The sequence below is a fragment of the Monodelphis domestica genome, chromosome 4 (assembly GCF_027887165.1).
Source record: "Monodelphis domestica isolate mMonDom1 chromosome 4, mMonDom1.pri, whole genome shotgun sequence".
NCBI classification, from domain to species: domain Eukaryota; kingdom Metazoa; phylum Chordata; class Mammalia; order Didelphimorphia; family Didelphidae; genus Monodelphis; species Monodelphis domestica.
The window spans coordinates 448297048-448312679 of NC_077230.1; the positions used below are offsets into that span (position 1 = coordinate 448297048).

At 40.7% G+C, this 15632-nt stretch overlaps 1 protein-coding gene across 1 annotated transcript; it reads right to left on the reverse strand.

Moving 5' to 3' along the window:
- Positions 1-4198: 4198 nt before the first annotated feature.
- LOC130454044 (zinc finger protein 664-like) lies at positions 4199-5356 on the reverse strand. The gene is made up of 2 exons (XM_056796866.1): positions 5049-5356; positions 4199-4964 (listed from the first exon to the last, which is right to left on the reverse strand). Exons 1-2 carry the CDS (start codon positions 5293-5295, stop codon positions 4336-4338), a joined length of 876 nt encoding a protein of 291 aa, XP_056652844.1. The 5' UTR covers positions 5296-5356; the 3' UTR covers positions 4199-4335.
- Between the last annotated feature and the right edge of the window lie 10276 nt (positions 5357-15632).

The following is a 15632-nucleotide window of genomic DNA, read 5'->3' on the forward strand; positions in this document are numbered from 1 at the left end:
CTCTGCCAGATATGCCACAGAAACATATTTACTCTGGAAACTCGCTGACCTTCTGGACTTACATTGTAAATCATTCTGTCCCTGTGTCCTCTTCCTCTGACTGGATGCTTCTTCACAGAAGCACTAAGACCAGAAGAGAAGCTGTGTGATTCTAGTCAGGCCATGACATTTCTGAGCCTCAGTTTCTTTATTTTCTGAATTCATTATAAATAATGCAAGAGGTCATTTGAGTATCCAATGAGGCTGCTCCTCTAAAGCCTTTTGCCAGCCTTAAAGTCCCATGTCAATGTCAGCTACTCTCATTAATCTCTCTTCTCCCCTCTCTGCTTTATCCTTCTTAATATTCCCTTTTCTCTCTACCCCCTGCCTGGTCTTTCCTCCTCTCCATTCCCTATCTATCTCTTTCCTTAGCTTCCTGTTGCCCTCTAACCCCTTCACCAAGTTCCTGACCTCTGCCAACATCCTACATCCCATTCCTGACCTCTCCAGCTCTGTAGCTACCTTCCTTCTCATCTTCATCCACTTGGCTGCTCTTCTCAAGCTCTGGGATAGCCTAGCCTCTGGCCATTACAGTGGAAAGGAAAACTAAAGCAAGTTTTGGACTTTCTGCCAGTCAGGTGGAACAAACAGTAGTTGGAATGTTAGAGACAAGATATTGACAAGAATGACAGGTGGTGGGGGGAGGGGCAACTGGAAGTGGAAGTTGGTCTTGTGAGGAGCACTCTCTTCCTGTTTCTAGATAGAAGTGCCTCTATTCATGAATTTCCCAACTGTGTGCTCTACCTGGATCCCTGTGATCATATTCATCGGACAAAAGGACTCAGTGGAAACAGTTTGGATTGTAAGGCCAGTATTTAGGGGCATCAGCCCGAAGAGACAGGCCCAACCACCTCTGAAGATCAGAACTTTTCTTCCTCTTGCTGTCTACTGCTAAGACTTTGAATTTAAGAAAACTAGCACAAAATAGCATAGACAGGAATAAAAGAAACCCTCCATCCCTCTGTGAGACCTGGCCTCAGCTCAAAAGCTGAGAGAGACTCAAACCTCATCTAGGGAAATCCCTCTTCCTTCTTCCCTGATACCTTCCCCAATCCAACATTGTCATTAAAATTTATCTTTATTTAAATAACCGCAGTCAGATAAGAGGACTATCATTTCAGGGGACATAGAGGGAGCTGAATCTCAAGATAGTCATTCAAGTATCAATGGTCCTTATTGGACCCCTTCTGGGCAACTAAGTCTGGGGGGAGGCTTTTCCTCAGGAGGATCTGTTTTTACCTATTCTGGGATATCTTCCACATCAATCCAATAGAGAAGATGTCTCCTCAGGCTAGCATAAGTGGCCCATTTCTTGGGAACCCCATTTTTCAAAAATAGCCTCTCAGTAACGGGCATCTCACTCCTTTTCCCTCACCAGCAGCCATATTTCCTCTCTCCCCTCAACTCCTCCATTCCTTGTTACAAAACCTTCAGTATCCCCTGTTCTTTATATTCAACCCATTTTCCCTATAAATATTACATTACTCATCCCCTGAGTACAGGAGGGAAATGGAGCATCTCCTTCAGCCTCTCTGCTCAGAGTTTAGCTCGTTCCTCTCTGCCAGACAGACAGAGAGGAAAGAATCAGGCTTCTCTGCAGTCCTTTCTCCCTTTCCCAAGAGGACTATGTTCTGTGTGTGACTGCCTGGAATAGGAGGGCACTTTCTGGGACATCAGGCTCAGGAAGGATCACCTGGCCATCACTCCAGGCTGGCCTTATTGGCTAGAATGAAAGGGGTCCTTCTCTGAGGACACACAGGAAAATCCTCTGTGAAGATTGGATTTAGCTCTCCCCTGATTGTTACAATCAAGATACTTAGCTCTTCTTTTATTGTGAAGATTAAATTGTACTCCCTGTGAATTTTAGATTTTGGCCATCCTGATTAAATCTTTAAAATCCTAACAAAACAAGGTTGTCTACACCCGTATTTATGGATCAAATGTTGAGAAGGATGCCCAATGACCAACATGTTCTATCAAGTGACAAATTAGAAACAACTATCAGACCCCCTGGGCTGTCCTAAGTCATGCTTAAGCTACCATTGATAAATGTGAGATGCAGGAAGTGATATTAAAAAAAGTCTATATATTCATGCCACTTCCTCTTGCCAGCTCTCTTTTCGTGGAGAGGTGGCTTGTGGCAGTGTGCTGGGCATCTTGGCATGGCTGCAGCTATTGTCCCGGTTTGGTGATGAGTGTCCTTGATACAGTAACTGGGAGAAGCTTAATATTGTGGGTCAGGTGAGGCGTGTTTCCTGAGCTCTCTTGGAGTTTAGGCTGATTCCTTTTTTTCCTTTACCTTTCCTAAAAACGTCATCCTCCTAGGAGGCCCCTCATCTCGGAGGAGGCCTTGTGGCTGGAAGGTCTCTGAACTCCCCTTGGCTCAGGCTAGGCCAGAGAAATCTTATACCCTTTCCCCTCTCTGTTCTTCTTCATTCCTTCCCTCTATATTAATTAAACTAACATACAATTCCCAAACTGACTTGAATATTTTTATTGGGATTTGAATGAATCCCTGGTGACTATAAGGATAATATATTAGTCAAAACCCCTACATTTACCCCTTACATCCTCTGATTGTAACAATGAAGGTACTTAGCTCTTCCTTTATTGGGAAGATTGAATTGTAATACACAATGTAGTTTTAGACTTTAATCTACAAAAAGGTGGTAACTCAGTATTTTAAGTAGATCTACCCATTTTAAATACAAAAGGTGTTAAGTAGCTACAAAAAGTGATCTAACCAAAAAAGGTGTTAAATAACTAAAAAAGGTTTACTCAAACCAAAGAAGGTATGAACTAAAGAGTGGGCAGTCCTGGAGAGTAGCATCTGCTGTGATTTGTGTGAAATTTAGGGGAGGTGACACAAGAGAAAAAGATCTTTAAGAAGATCAGAGGCCAGAAGAAGATATTTTGATTCAAGATTCGAGTTGGATGGAGGATTCTCTGACTTGGTGTTGGACCCAAGGAACTGGACCCCTGAAGGAACTCAGGCCGGAGACCTCAGACTGCTTTTCCTTTTAGATGGTCACCATTGGTGAGTGAAAGGCTGACTTAGTGACCATGCCTTTTTCAGAGGTCTAAACTTCTGAGAGAGTCCCATCGTTTTGAGACTTTTTTCTCCTGGCTGGGGCTTAGAAATTCTGATATCAGAAGAAGCCAGATCTCTCCCTCTCTCTCTCTCTGTATACATACATATATATATACATATACATATATATATATATATATATATATATTCCCTCTATTATAAATAAACTACCATAAATTCTATTTACTTGAGTAATACATTTTGGGATTTAGAATTTAAATCCCTGGCGACCACCTAATTAATATTTCCATCTCAACCACAAATAAATTTAACACCTCCCATGGATGGGAGAACAACCTTTGGCCTCTAGAGGGGCTAGACTCCCCTCAAATAAAAGTCTATTGAACTTGTCCTTTTACCTTACCCATTAAAGGGCTTTGCTGTAGATGAATGATGGAATTAACAAAAATCATGAAAAGAAAATTATCGAAAATAAACTGAAATTCCTAACATTTTAGAAATAGTTTGAATTTCTTATTAAAATAAGTCACTTAGAATGTCTCATGCAACAAAAAACTTATGATTTTTATAAATCATTGAAGATAAATAATACACAAAATCCCTAGTTTAAAAATAAGCAAATATTGTAAAAATAATATTTTATTATAAGACAGAAATTGCAATATTAACATCTAGATGAAGTGACATTCAAACTAGAACACATTACCTTGCTTGAAATATGTAAAGATAAATATCAATCCCATGTAAAACTAGGAATAACTGAGAGGAGAAAATATATTTATAAAAATAATAAATATAAATGGTTTGTATTTGATTGTCAAAAATGAGGTAAAGAATGAAATAAAAAATTGAATTCATTATTATGCTACTAAACAGAAACACATTTCATGATAATCATACAGCCAAATGAAACTTGTGGACCTAAGTTGTTTTTTTTTTCAGCACGAGTTTTCTAGTGTAGAAAATTTTGTGTTTCGTACCAAAACATTCTCACAAGAAGCTTACGGAAAAGGTTTATATCTAACATGATCAGATGATCAATGAGTACTAGATGGTTACAGAGCCCTTTGGCATATTCATCACATTACTAAAGTTTCTCACCAATATGGGCCCTCTGATGGTCAAGAAAATATGACTGAAAACTGAGGACTTTCTCACAGCCTTCACATTTATATGGTTCCTCACCAGTGTGAATTCTCTGATGTACCAGGAAATTTGTTCTCTTATTGAAATCTTTACCACATTCATGATTTTTTAATAACCTTTTCAGTATGAATTCTCTGATGGACAATTAAATTTGAACTCTGATTAAAGGCCTTCCCACAATCATTACATTTAAATGGCTTCTCACCAGTATGAATTCTCTGGTGTTTAATGAGGTTGGAATTCTGATTAAAGACCTTCCCACAATCACTACATTTAAATGGCTTCTCACCAGTATGAATTCTCTGATGTTGAAGGAGGTTGGAAATCCAATTAAAGGCCTTCCCACAATAATGACATAGAAATGGCTTCTCACCAGTATGAATTCTCTGGTGTTGAAGGAGGTGGGAATTCTGATTAAAGGCCTTCCCACAATCATCGCATTTAAATGGCTTCTCACCAGTATGAATTCTCTGGTGTTGAAAGAGGTGGGAACTCCGATTAAAGGCCTTCCCACAATCACTACATTGAAATGGCTTCTCACCAGTATGAATTCTCTGGTGCTGAAGGAGGTTGGAACTCTGATTAAAGGCCTTCCCACAATCATGACATTTAAAAGGCTTCTCACCAGTATGAATTCTCTGGTGTTGAAGGAGGGTGGAACTCTGATTAAAGGCCTTCCCACAATCATGACATTTAAAAGGCTTCTCACCAGTATGAATCCTCTGATGTAAAATAAGTTTTGAGTCATTAATAAACATTTTCCCACAGTCATTGCATTGATAAGGATTTTTTCTAGTATGTGCCCTCTGATGTATGCTACGTTTTGACCTATGATGGAAACCTTTCCCACAGACATTGCATTCATAAGGGTTTTCTCCAACATGAATTCTCTGATGTAAAATGAGTTTTGAGCTTTTATTAAAAGCTTTCCTACATTGAGGGCACTTGTAGAATTTCTCTCCAGTATACATGTTGGTACTTTTCTGAAATGAGTAAAGATGAAATGCCCCAAATGTGACTCCTGGTTTCTCTGATTTCTCCACAGAATTTGTTTTCATCAATTTCTACTTCTCCAAAAGCAGAATGCAAGACCAATCCTTTTGCTTCCTTCTTCCTCAGGAATGCCTTATATTGGAGTTTCCTTCTTGCTCTTAGACCTAGACTCCCAGTCTGAAAGAGATGAAATGAAATACACAAATTTCCTTTGTGGCCTCTTCTAGGGGAACGGGACCCTTGTAGCTGAGAAAAACCAGGCACATACCCCATAGTGACAATAGCCCTAAAAGGAATGCCCTTGAGTTCTCTCAATCATAACCTGAACTCATGGGGAAAAGGCAGAGAAGGTCAACAGAACTAGGAGGGAAAAGTGGCCATGATCCATGGGCAACACAGAGCTAGGAAGGAATTGAAGGAGGTGCGTAATGAGGAGTGATCAGAGATTCGGGAATCCAAGCCATGAGAACTACCAAAAGAGTTCAAGGATGAAGGACGATGAGGGGAAATATCAGAAGGACAACTGAATGATTGTAATGAATAAACACTGTGTAAAAGGAAGTTGGAATGAGGTAGAGAGGCCTATCAATGCTGAACAGAGGAAGACTCATGAATTCTTTGTTTTTTAAACCCTTACCTTCCCTCTCAGAATCAGTACTGTGTATCGGTTCCAAAGGAAAAGAGCAGGAAAGACTAGACAGTGGTGATTAGGTGACTTGCTCAGGGTCACATAGTTGGACCCATGAATTCCAGAGCAAATGGGAATCACTGGCAGTTCTTGAGTAGGAGAATGGCATGGTCTGATTGGGACAGGAGAGTCAAGTCAGACTCCACCATCAGTCATAGGAAGCAGCACTGTGGCCTAAAGAGAACCCTAGTTTAGGAGTCAGGAAATCTGGCTTCAACTATTAGACTACCTACTTAGTAGACACTGGGTCAATCACTGACTTCTCTTAATTCCCCTGCTAATTGCAGATTATGTCCCTCCTAATCTAGTAGCAGTGAAGTGATGGTGAAGGGAAGAGTTCACAAGGGCCTAAAGTCAGAAAGATTTGAGTTCAAATTTGGCCTCAGACTCTTCCTAGTTGGCTGACCCTGGCCAAGTCACTTTACCTCTGCTGACTCAGTTTCCTCACTGGTAAAGTGACAACCTACCTCTTAGGATTGTTGTGAGGATCTTAAGAGATGGCAGTATTATAAAGTGCTCAGTACAGCCCAGCATAGAATAGACTTGCTGTCGATATTTTATTTATCCATTAATTTATCTATTATCTCTAAATCTGCTTCTGAAGTTTTTAAATTTTCTATGTCAAGTTGTAACTGATTTAATAACACTCTAAACATGAAAAATAGATCAGTGGACATGTCTTGAGAGCTTGTTATGAGCTCTGTTTTATGCTAAGTGCTGGACATCCAAAAAAGAGGCAAAAAATGGCCCCTACTCTGAGGAAGCTCACAGGAGACAACATTCAAACAAAAACATACCAAGGAAGCTATACATAGGATTAACAGGATACCCAAGGGAATATCTCCTGGTTCCCCAGGCCCTTCTTAGTATTGAGGTCCCTTCCCATTCCCTACGTTCTTATCTGTTTGCCTTAGGGTAAATGGGAAACTCCTAAAGGAAAGGTTCTATTTGCCTTTGGCCTTTGATTACCCATCACCTAGAACTGGGAGTAGCACCTACCAGAGGTTTCATAGATAAGGGTTTCATTGGGGAACTAAGGCCCCTGAGGAATCCAGGGCCTCCTTTCCTCTGCAATCAGGGGTGACCCTCAGCTACCTTGTTCTAGGTCATTGGTCCTCATTAAGGCAGGAGGAGACCCCTCTGAGAGCTTGGGGTGAGGGACTGAAGCAAGGAGGACTTGAGGAGGAGGAGGAGAAAATGGGGCAGACTCACCCACAGCAGGAACAGACCCCAGAAGGCCCTGAAGCTCAATAGAGTAACCTCAGGTTCAGTTCAGTGGGACCAGAACAAGAGCTCCCACCTAAAAAGACTCATCCAGGCTGAGGGCTGCCTGAGGAAGTCTCCATCAGAAAGTGTAGGCCTGGTACCTCTCACTTCCTTATCTGGCCTCTTTCCTCCCCAGGTTCTGAAGCTCTGGGAGTTCTGCCTTTATTCCAGGCCTCAGCTCTGCCCTGCCCCATCTTGATCACCTCCAGGTGGTGGAATTTCCCCTTAATTCAGGGCTTATTTACGTCCCTGGGGAGATGGCATAGACCTTGGGAAGGTTTTGATTTCTTTATCTAAGGAGCAGATTTTGGGCCCAGCCTGGTACATTTTTAAAAATCACATTCTATTTTTTCCCTTAATTAAATGTAAAAATGATTTTTAACCTCCTTTAAAATTTCTTTGAGTCAAATTGTTTTCCCCTCTCTATGGGGGTCATGTGTGGGAGACTGGTGATGAGTGATTGGATCTGAGGGCTGTTGTAGCCATGGAGAGTGAGAGTGAGCCAGCTAGGAAAACTAGCAGCTAGAGAGAAAGAGTGAGATAAGGAGAAGGACCAGAAAGGTGAAGCCAGCATGCCTTTTGAGAAGGACCAGGGGGAAGAATCATGGCACCATGACTGGGGCTATGACTTCCTTTATTGTGACTAAAAGAAAGACTTTTATAGAGAGAAAAATCGTAAGCACAACAACTTTGGGGGGCTGGATGTGCTACTCTCCCACAGGATAATGTTTATGAAAATGACTCCACACATGAGCATTACCAGGGTTGCTATTATAGAGGTAAGCAAGCTGAGAAACTGTGATTGCTAATCTCTTCTGTGTAACTTGGAGAAAGGCAAGTGTGGTACTTTCAGTCTTGGTATTACAATGACTTCTTTGCTTTCCAGAGTGAGGGGGGACTCAGGACTTCATGATGTCCTTTGACTGAGTGCAGTACTATTGACTATCAATTACTGTCTTTATAGATTGTTTAACTCTGAGAAGGCCAAAGAAAGATGTGGTCTTTGGTTTGGACTCTGAGTCTGCTAAGGCTCAGAGTCCTGACTTGGTTCTTGTTGAGACTCAACCAGCTATCTTTACTTTTTTATAATTTGAAGGCAAAGATAAGATTTATCAGGATAATAGTGGTAGTTTTTATTTAGATAGTATAAATTTGGGTTAGTCAGATCAGGGAGGATTAATATAGTCTGTGAAACACAGGAGAACCAGATCTTTGTGGAACCAGGGTGTTTCATTTGGGTGGAGTTGGAATGCCTTAGAGTTAGAAATCCTTTTATTCTTAAATATTTCAACATATATTTTATTTTTGCTAACCAGAGTCTCTTTATCATCCTTGTGCCTGGCCCTGAAATGATGTTCACTTATGAGTTTCACTTCACTGATATAAACTGAGGATACTTTGTGAGCACAGTAAGCAGAGTATCTGAAATCAGTTTTTAATCAATAATCAAATCCATTGCCTACATTAGATTTACTGTCCCTCTTTTGTTTTTACAGTCATGAAAATGCCTCGTAGCAGCATTTAGATTGTTCTCATCAATGATTAAATTCTCGGTGTGAATATGAAATCATTTGGGGGGTATTTAATCATCTTTCACTTCATGACTTTAAGTAAAAATATCCCAGTAGTGTGATTTCCATAAACCCTTTTTTCAGAAATCTTATACATTACAGTTGAGATAAAAACCTGTTCTTATTACCATTCTGATTTCATTCATATATAATCCATAACCTCAAACAACTTTCTTGTTTGGGGCTCTACTTATTCTGATCAGAGTTCTCTTAGGCTCAATCCTGGTTTTTTTGTTTGTGCACACCAGATAAGACAACACCAGAGGACAACCACAGGGTTCAACATAGACCAGGTTTAACACAGAGTGATCCTGTTCTAAAATCATTGTTGTTCTGGGATTAACTGCTGCTCAGACCCTTCTTGGCAGTGAGTTGTTGAAAAGTCCTCGAGTGTCTCTTGGCTAAAGCTGTTTCTTTCCATCTCTCCAGGTCTTTCAATCTCTCCTCTGGCTGCACTTGCGCTCTCTTACATTGGGATGTATCCTCAGGCCTTGTCAAAGTTCTTTTTACATCCATCCTGGCTTTTGTGTCGAATTGATTCTGTTTCTGGTTCCTGCAATCTTTTTGGAAATGAAATATACTGGGCTGACTCTTTGGAAAGGCACCTATGGTGCTCCAGAATGGTTTGGTGTTTGGCTTGGTGGGGCTGTGATCCGTTGGTTCCACTTTTCACCTGCTCACTTGTGTCTTTTGTGTCCCTAAAGAATTGCTCTTGGCCAGGAGTCTTGTGAGTGGCGTGGATGAGCTGGTGGGGGTTCCCTGCTGCTGGAGGAGAATCTGATTGGAGCATGTCTGTTTCTGGCTACTTCAGCTGCCATGTGTGATTGGATCTGAGGGCCATTGTAGCCTTGGAGAGTGAGAGTTAGCCTGCTAGGGAGACTAGCAACGAGAAAGAGAGAGACCAGGAAAAGGACAGGAAAGTGCAGCCAGTATGCCTTCTGAGAAGGGCAGAGTGTGGAAGAATCACAGCATCTCTCCTTTCTTCCCCTTCCCCTTCTCTGAGTGGTGAAATAACTCTACTGAAATAATGCATATAAATCTAACTCAGACAATAGTTCATTTTCAGATAAGGGAAGGAAGGGATTTGGGATGATCTATCTAAAACCCAAGTCAAGTGGTTACCTCCACCATTTAATACTTCACTACCTACAAATCTACTTGCTTCATCTAGTGAAATGAAACCCCCTTAGTTAATATATAAAAGTGGGAAGGAATTGAAGGTAGCAGGAACAGGATTCAAAGGAAGGTCTCGCTGACAGTTGTCCTCTGGAGTCTTGAGCATCTCTGTTGGAAATCAGTCTCGGCAGTAGCAGGGACCCACAAGAACAGACTGGATCACCAGGAAAGCCACAGGAGAGAGAATATCTAGCTCTCTACATCCTTCCCAGAAGAACTAGACAGAAACTCAACTCCTGGCTGCTCAACTGTCCCTCTCAGAAGGAACTGCCTGTCACTCTCCAGAGTTCTGGAACCATGCTCTTCTGCCTTGCAGGATCTCTTATTCCTGCTAATTTCCGTGTAACAGTGGGCAAGCAATGTGATATGGAGTGTACAGAAGCAATACTGTCAAACTGTACCCCATACTCATCACTGAGTGGAAGAGAATCTGAGCCAAGAAAAGAGGAAGTCTGCATCCAGACTCCATCAGCTCCTTCTCTGGAGGCAGAGGGCCCTTCTTGTCATGAGTCCTTGTGGTTGTCTTCATGTGGCTCTACTAATTGGTGTTGAAAAGCCAATATTGTGCCCACCTGAGAGTCAGAATTAGTAGAAGAGTTTTGCAGATAAGAAGTGTTTTTCATTCCTTCTTGGAGACAAGCACTCATGGTGATAGACTCTTTGAAACTGACTGCAGGAAAGAGAAAGAGAGATCTCTTAAAGACAGGTAGGGGAAGTTGGATTCTTAGTCTATCCCCATTTTCCATTTGCTTCCCTAAAGACTTCTGGGAGTTTTCCCCAATATGGAAGAGGCATGAAGGAAGAGATAATTTCATGCATGGAAGACAGAGCGTAAAGGACCTGTTAATGTAGAAATTTTAGGCTTCTGGGAGAGGTTATAATATTGTAATGGCTAAAATTGTGGTTCCAGGATTTATGTAATATTAAACAATGGCCGCCAAGGAATTTACTCATGAAATTCCTAAAATGAAACACTCAAGTCAGAATGGAGTTTATGGAGGTTTAATCACACTGGAAGTAGAGAAAGGAGAGGGAGGGAAGGAGATAAGAGAAAAGGGAAAGGGGCTACTCAACCTCTGACCAAGGCAGAGGGAGTTTTAGGCCCAAAGGCCCAGGTGGAAAGAATCAGTCCTTAACTCACGTGACCAATCTGAAGGAAAGCTGTCTGTGGGCGTCCTCCCTCTCCAAGCTCCTAACACCAACTCCCGTCTCACTCTCTCCACAGGAAGTGAGCGAATTCCAGAGCCTGTTCCCTACCTCACTTCCTGTGTCTCACAAATGCCAATGGTTGGCTCTAGCTTGGCTTAGGACAGCCCAGGTGGGCAGTTAGTTATTTCTGATTTGTCATTGACTAGCACATGCCTGTGTAGTGTGAGTGTACACAATTTTTGGGTGCTAGACCAAGATGGAGACTTTTAAAATTCACAGACCTCAGATGTCAATAAAGAAAGACATTTCAAATAGAATGTTCCCAGGAATGTCAGGTGGAGAATGGCCAGTGGATGAACTGAGAGACTGCCTTGGCTTCTGACCAAGGGGAGACTGGCTTGCTTTCTGACCTAGGCTGAGGCTTTGGTGTGGCTGATGTTGGTCATTGACTATTATATACTGGGCTGATTAGAAGAAGACAGAAGAAAGTCAATTGTCCTTCATATCTCCTTGACAGACTTGTGTCACAGCTGTGACAGAACTGACATTTCCCAAAATCCTCCTAACCTTCCTTAGAGATTAGGGAACATCTTATCCCTCTCACCTCATCTTACCTCGGTTCTCCATCCTGTTGTTCCCAATAAACCCCCTTACTTGAAAAAGGAAGAGAAAAGAGTTTTTCCTCATAAATCCTATAGTCCACTCGGGGGGGGGGGGGGGGGAGAGTGGTGGGAGTGGTGTTTGCGAAGCCAAAGGCTTCAGAATAGGGTGGTGAAGGGAGGGATTGAGGGAGGAGGAGCTTAGGAAAAATAATCAATTAGACATCAGTAGTGATCAATAGGCAACCCTAGAATATCTCTCTCTAATAGTATCTCTCTATCTCTCAGAAGTACCTCTATCTCCATTACAACTGGGCTTCCTGAGTTTTCCCCAGTATCTCTCCTCAGAAGCAGAGTATGTCATTTACCGCAAGTAGAAATAGCTCCACAGATCATCTATTTTTAATACACCTGGATGATACTGAAGGCCTGTCTCTTGGTTGAACTCAGATATCTTGCTCCCCTTTGAGGAGTCATTTTCTATATACTATGCATAAGTTCTCTGATTTTGGATTTCCCTTCATGAGTAAATGAGTTCCCTCAATATTTCACTCTTCACATTATATATAAAACCCAGTGGAATTGCTTGTTGGCTATGGGATGGAGGTAGAAGGAGAGGAGGGAAAGAGTGTGAATCATGTAACCATGGAATAATATTCTAAATTAATTAATGAAAATTTCTCAAAAAATTTTGTTCAGTCTCTTTGCTGTCCCTCTAACGAAGGAAAGTAGAAGGTTCATGGGAATGTGCCTTGGCAAGAAAAGAGGGAAGGGAAGATCTTTCTGACATGGAAAGAAACCATCCTGAATATGAGAGCTGCCCAAAAGGAGTTGTTGGGGAAGGTTAGCATCTGGAATGTGAATACCCCCCTTTGGGTACATTGTAAAGAGTCAGAATTAGAGGGAAGGTCCCTTCCTCCTCTGATTCTGGGATCCTCTGTGGTTTAGAACCCTTGGACTAGAATTCTATGCCTTTGGGGATGCATGTGCCACAAGGGTATATGTGCATATGAGTCTGTTTTCTGTTTAGGAGTTTAATTAGAGGAGCATCTAGACCCTCCAGAAGGAAGGATTGTTTCCCTTAATGGTGTTAGACTTCCACTTGAAAGCCAGTGTAAAAATAAAGAAAATATTTAGCTGGAAAAACTGTTTCTATATAGATTCAAAACTTTTTAAAAGTGTTCCAATACTTTTGATAGATATAATCAAAAGTATCCTCAGTGATCAAGTGAAGCTCATATGTGAACTTCCCATCAGGCCCAGGTGCAAGGATGCTAAAGAGACTCTTATTATAAACACAAAATGTTTATTGAACTATATAAGGAAAAATAAAGGACTTCTAATTCTAAGAGATTCTAAATCCACCCAAATAAACTCCCAGATTCCAGGAGGAACCACTTCTCCTGTGTTTTGCAGGCTACACTACTCCTCCCTGATCTGACTAACCCAAATTTATATTATCTAAACAAAAACTACTGCTATTATCCTTATACTTCTCAACTTCACCTTCAAATTACAAAATAGCAAAGTCTACTGGTTAAGTCTCAACAAGAATCAAGTTAGGACTCTGAACCTTAACAGACTCAGAGTCCAAACCAAAGATCAGGTTTTTCTTTGGTCTTCCCAGAGTTAAACACTCTACAAAAACCCCAATAGAGGGTCATGAGTGTTTCCTAAGTTGGGAAAGGAAAACGTGATGATATGTGTATAACCCAGATTGAATTGCTTGCTTGACTGCCAGCTCTGTGAAGGGGGAGGGAAAAAGAAAATTTGAATCTTGTAACTTTGAATGATTTGGAAATTTCTTATTGGTAAATTACCAATTTTTTGTAAAATGAAATATAAGAATAAATTTTAAAAATCTGTCACTCTTGGAGCTTTCCTATCATGCCTTCTTTCTCCTAATGAAGATTAGCTACGATTAAATTGTGAGACTGACTCCACACTTTTCTCCAACTCCGTTTCATTTCTTTTTTAAAAAACTCATGAACAAGGCTTCTGGTGTCCAAAGCAGAAGTGATTTCCCTGTTGGAACAAGAAGTATCATGGACAGCAGAGAAAGAAGTGCCAAGAAACACATATCCAAGTAAGGAAGAGAGAAGACAAGTGGATGGTAGTTATTGTAGTCAATAGCTCTGTTCCTCAGTCTTTGGAGTATTAGGTGTGTAGTTTTACTCAGTCTACTAGTCCTGGAGAGGGGGCCTCAGACGTTCAGACATTAGTTTGTTCCCATAGACCTTTTGTCATCAAATCACCTGCCTGATTTGTGATAAGACAACCTTATAGTTCTCTAGTAATGGTATCTTATCTTTTGCCTGCTTTAAACTTTTTATTACTGAAAGGACACTCTCTTTCTCATCTAAGCTAACCTCTTTCATATACTGACAAACAGGAGTATGCCTCCTGCCTCAACTGTCCTGCTCCTTCTCCAGTAATCCACATACTCTACATCTTCTACATCTTCTAAATAGTCAATTGGAGCCTCACCTTCCTTATGTCCATCCCCCCTTTTTTTTTGCTATTACAGATTATTTTTATTCCTCCCTTCCTTGAACTTCTATTACTTAGTCTTTCTCCTTCTAATAATCCCTGTCTCCCCTGGCTTTTCTATATCTGTAAATCTGGATGTTACTCAGTCTAAATATTTCACCAGATGTTTGTGAGGAAATGTTATTTTTAATCTGAGTGAGGAGAAAATATCTCCAATATGAACATTTTACTCCAATGATTTGTTTCCCCATAAATTGGGAGGCTAAACTTGAGACCAAGAACTCAGTTGCAAAGCAAGGTACTTCCTTGAAAGACTTATCCCAGGGAAGACTTGCAGAATATGACTTATGGGACTCCAATTTGGGACCATACTGGGAATGTGATGGCAGATTCCAGAGGCCACAGGAGACCCATGAAAGGAATTTGAGGCAAATAACAATCAGCCACAAGAACATACCTTATAAAATAAGAATTTGTGAATGTGATATATTTGGGAAGAATTTCCTTCATAAGTCAAGCATTGTTATAGAAAGAGACATTTCTCTAGGAAAGAGTATTCATAAATAAGATATACGTGGGAATAACTTTAAACAGTATTCAGAAGCAATTAAAAACATAGAATCTCAAGAAAGAGACGTTGTAACAAAAATGTTTGTAAGAAAGAATTTAATTACTCTTCAGCTCTATGTAATAAAATAGCTACTGGAGAGAAATCCTACAAACATAATGAATTTGAGGAAGCATTCCTACACAGTAAGTTCTTAACTCAACATCAGGGAATGTGTACTGGAGGGAAACACTATAAATGCAAGGAGTGTGGGAAAGTTTTAAGTAAATTTCATCTCTTAAACTACATCAAAGAGTTGATACTGGAGAGAAACCTTATGAATGCAATGAATGTGGTAAAGCTTTCAATGATGGCCCTTCTCTTACTAAACATCAGAGAATCCATACAGGAGAGAAACCTTATAAATGTAGTGACTGTGGAACATCCTTCATTGACAGTTCGTCTCTCGCTCAACATCAGAGAATTCATACTGGAGAGAAGCCCTACAAATGTTCTGAATGTGGTGCAGCATTCACACACAGTCATCCCTTTCTCCCCACCAGAGAATTCATACTGGAGAAAAACCCTTTAAGTGTAATGAATGTGGCAAAGCGTTCAGGCAGAATGTATTTCTGATACTACATCAGAGGATGCACACTGGTGAGAAACCCTATGAATGGAGTGGGCGTGGCAAAGCCTTTGGTGATAGCTCTTCTTTTACTAAGCATCAGAGTATTCATACAGGAGAGAAGCCCAATAAATGCAATGATTGTAGAAAATCTTTCAGTGACAGTTCATCTTTTACTCGACACCAGAGAATTCACACTGGAGAGAAACTTTATAAATGTACTTGTGGAAAATCTTTTAGTGATAGTTCTTCTCTTTCTCATCATCAGAGAATTCATCCTGGAGAAAA

Coding starts and splice junctions, on each gene's coding strand:
- LOC130454044 (XM_056796866.1), bottom strand. CDS start 5,295: ATGAAAACAAATTCTGTGGAGAAATCAGAGAAACCAGGAGTCACATTT. Junction 4,965..5,048: donor TAGGTCAAAACGTAGCATAC/ATCAGAGGGCAC, acceptor AACTTATTTTAC/ATCAGAGGATTCATACTGGT.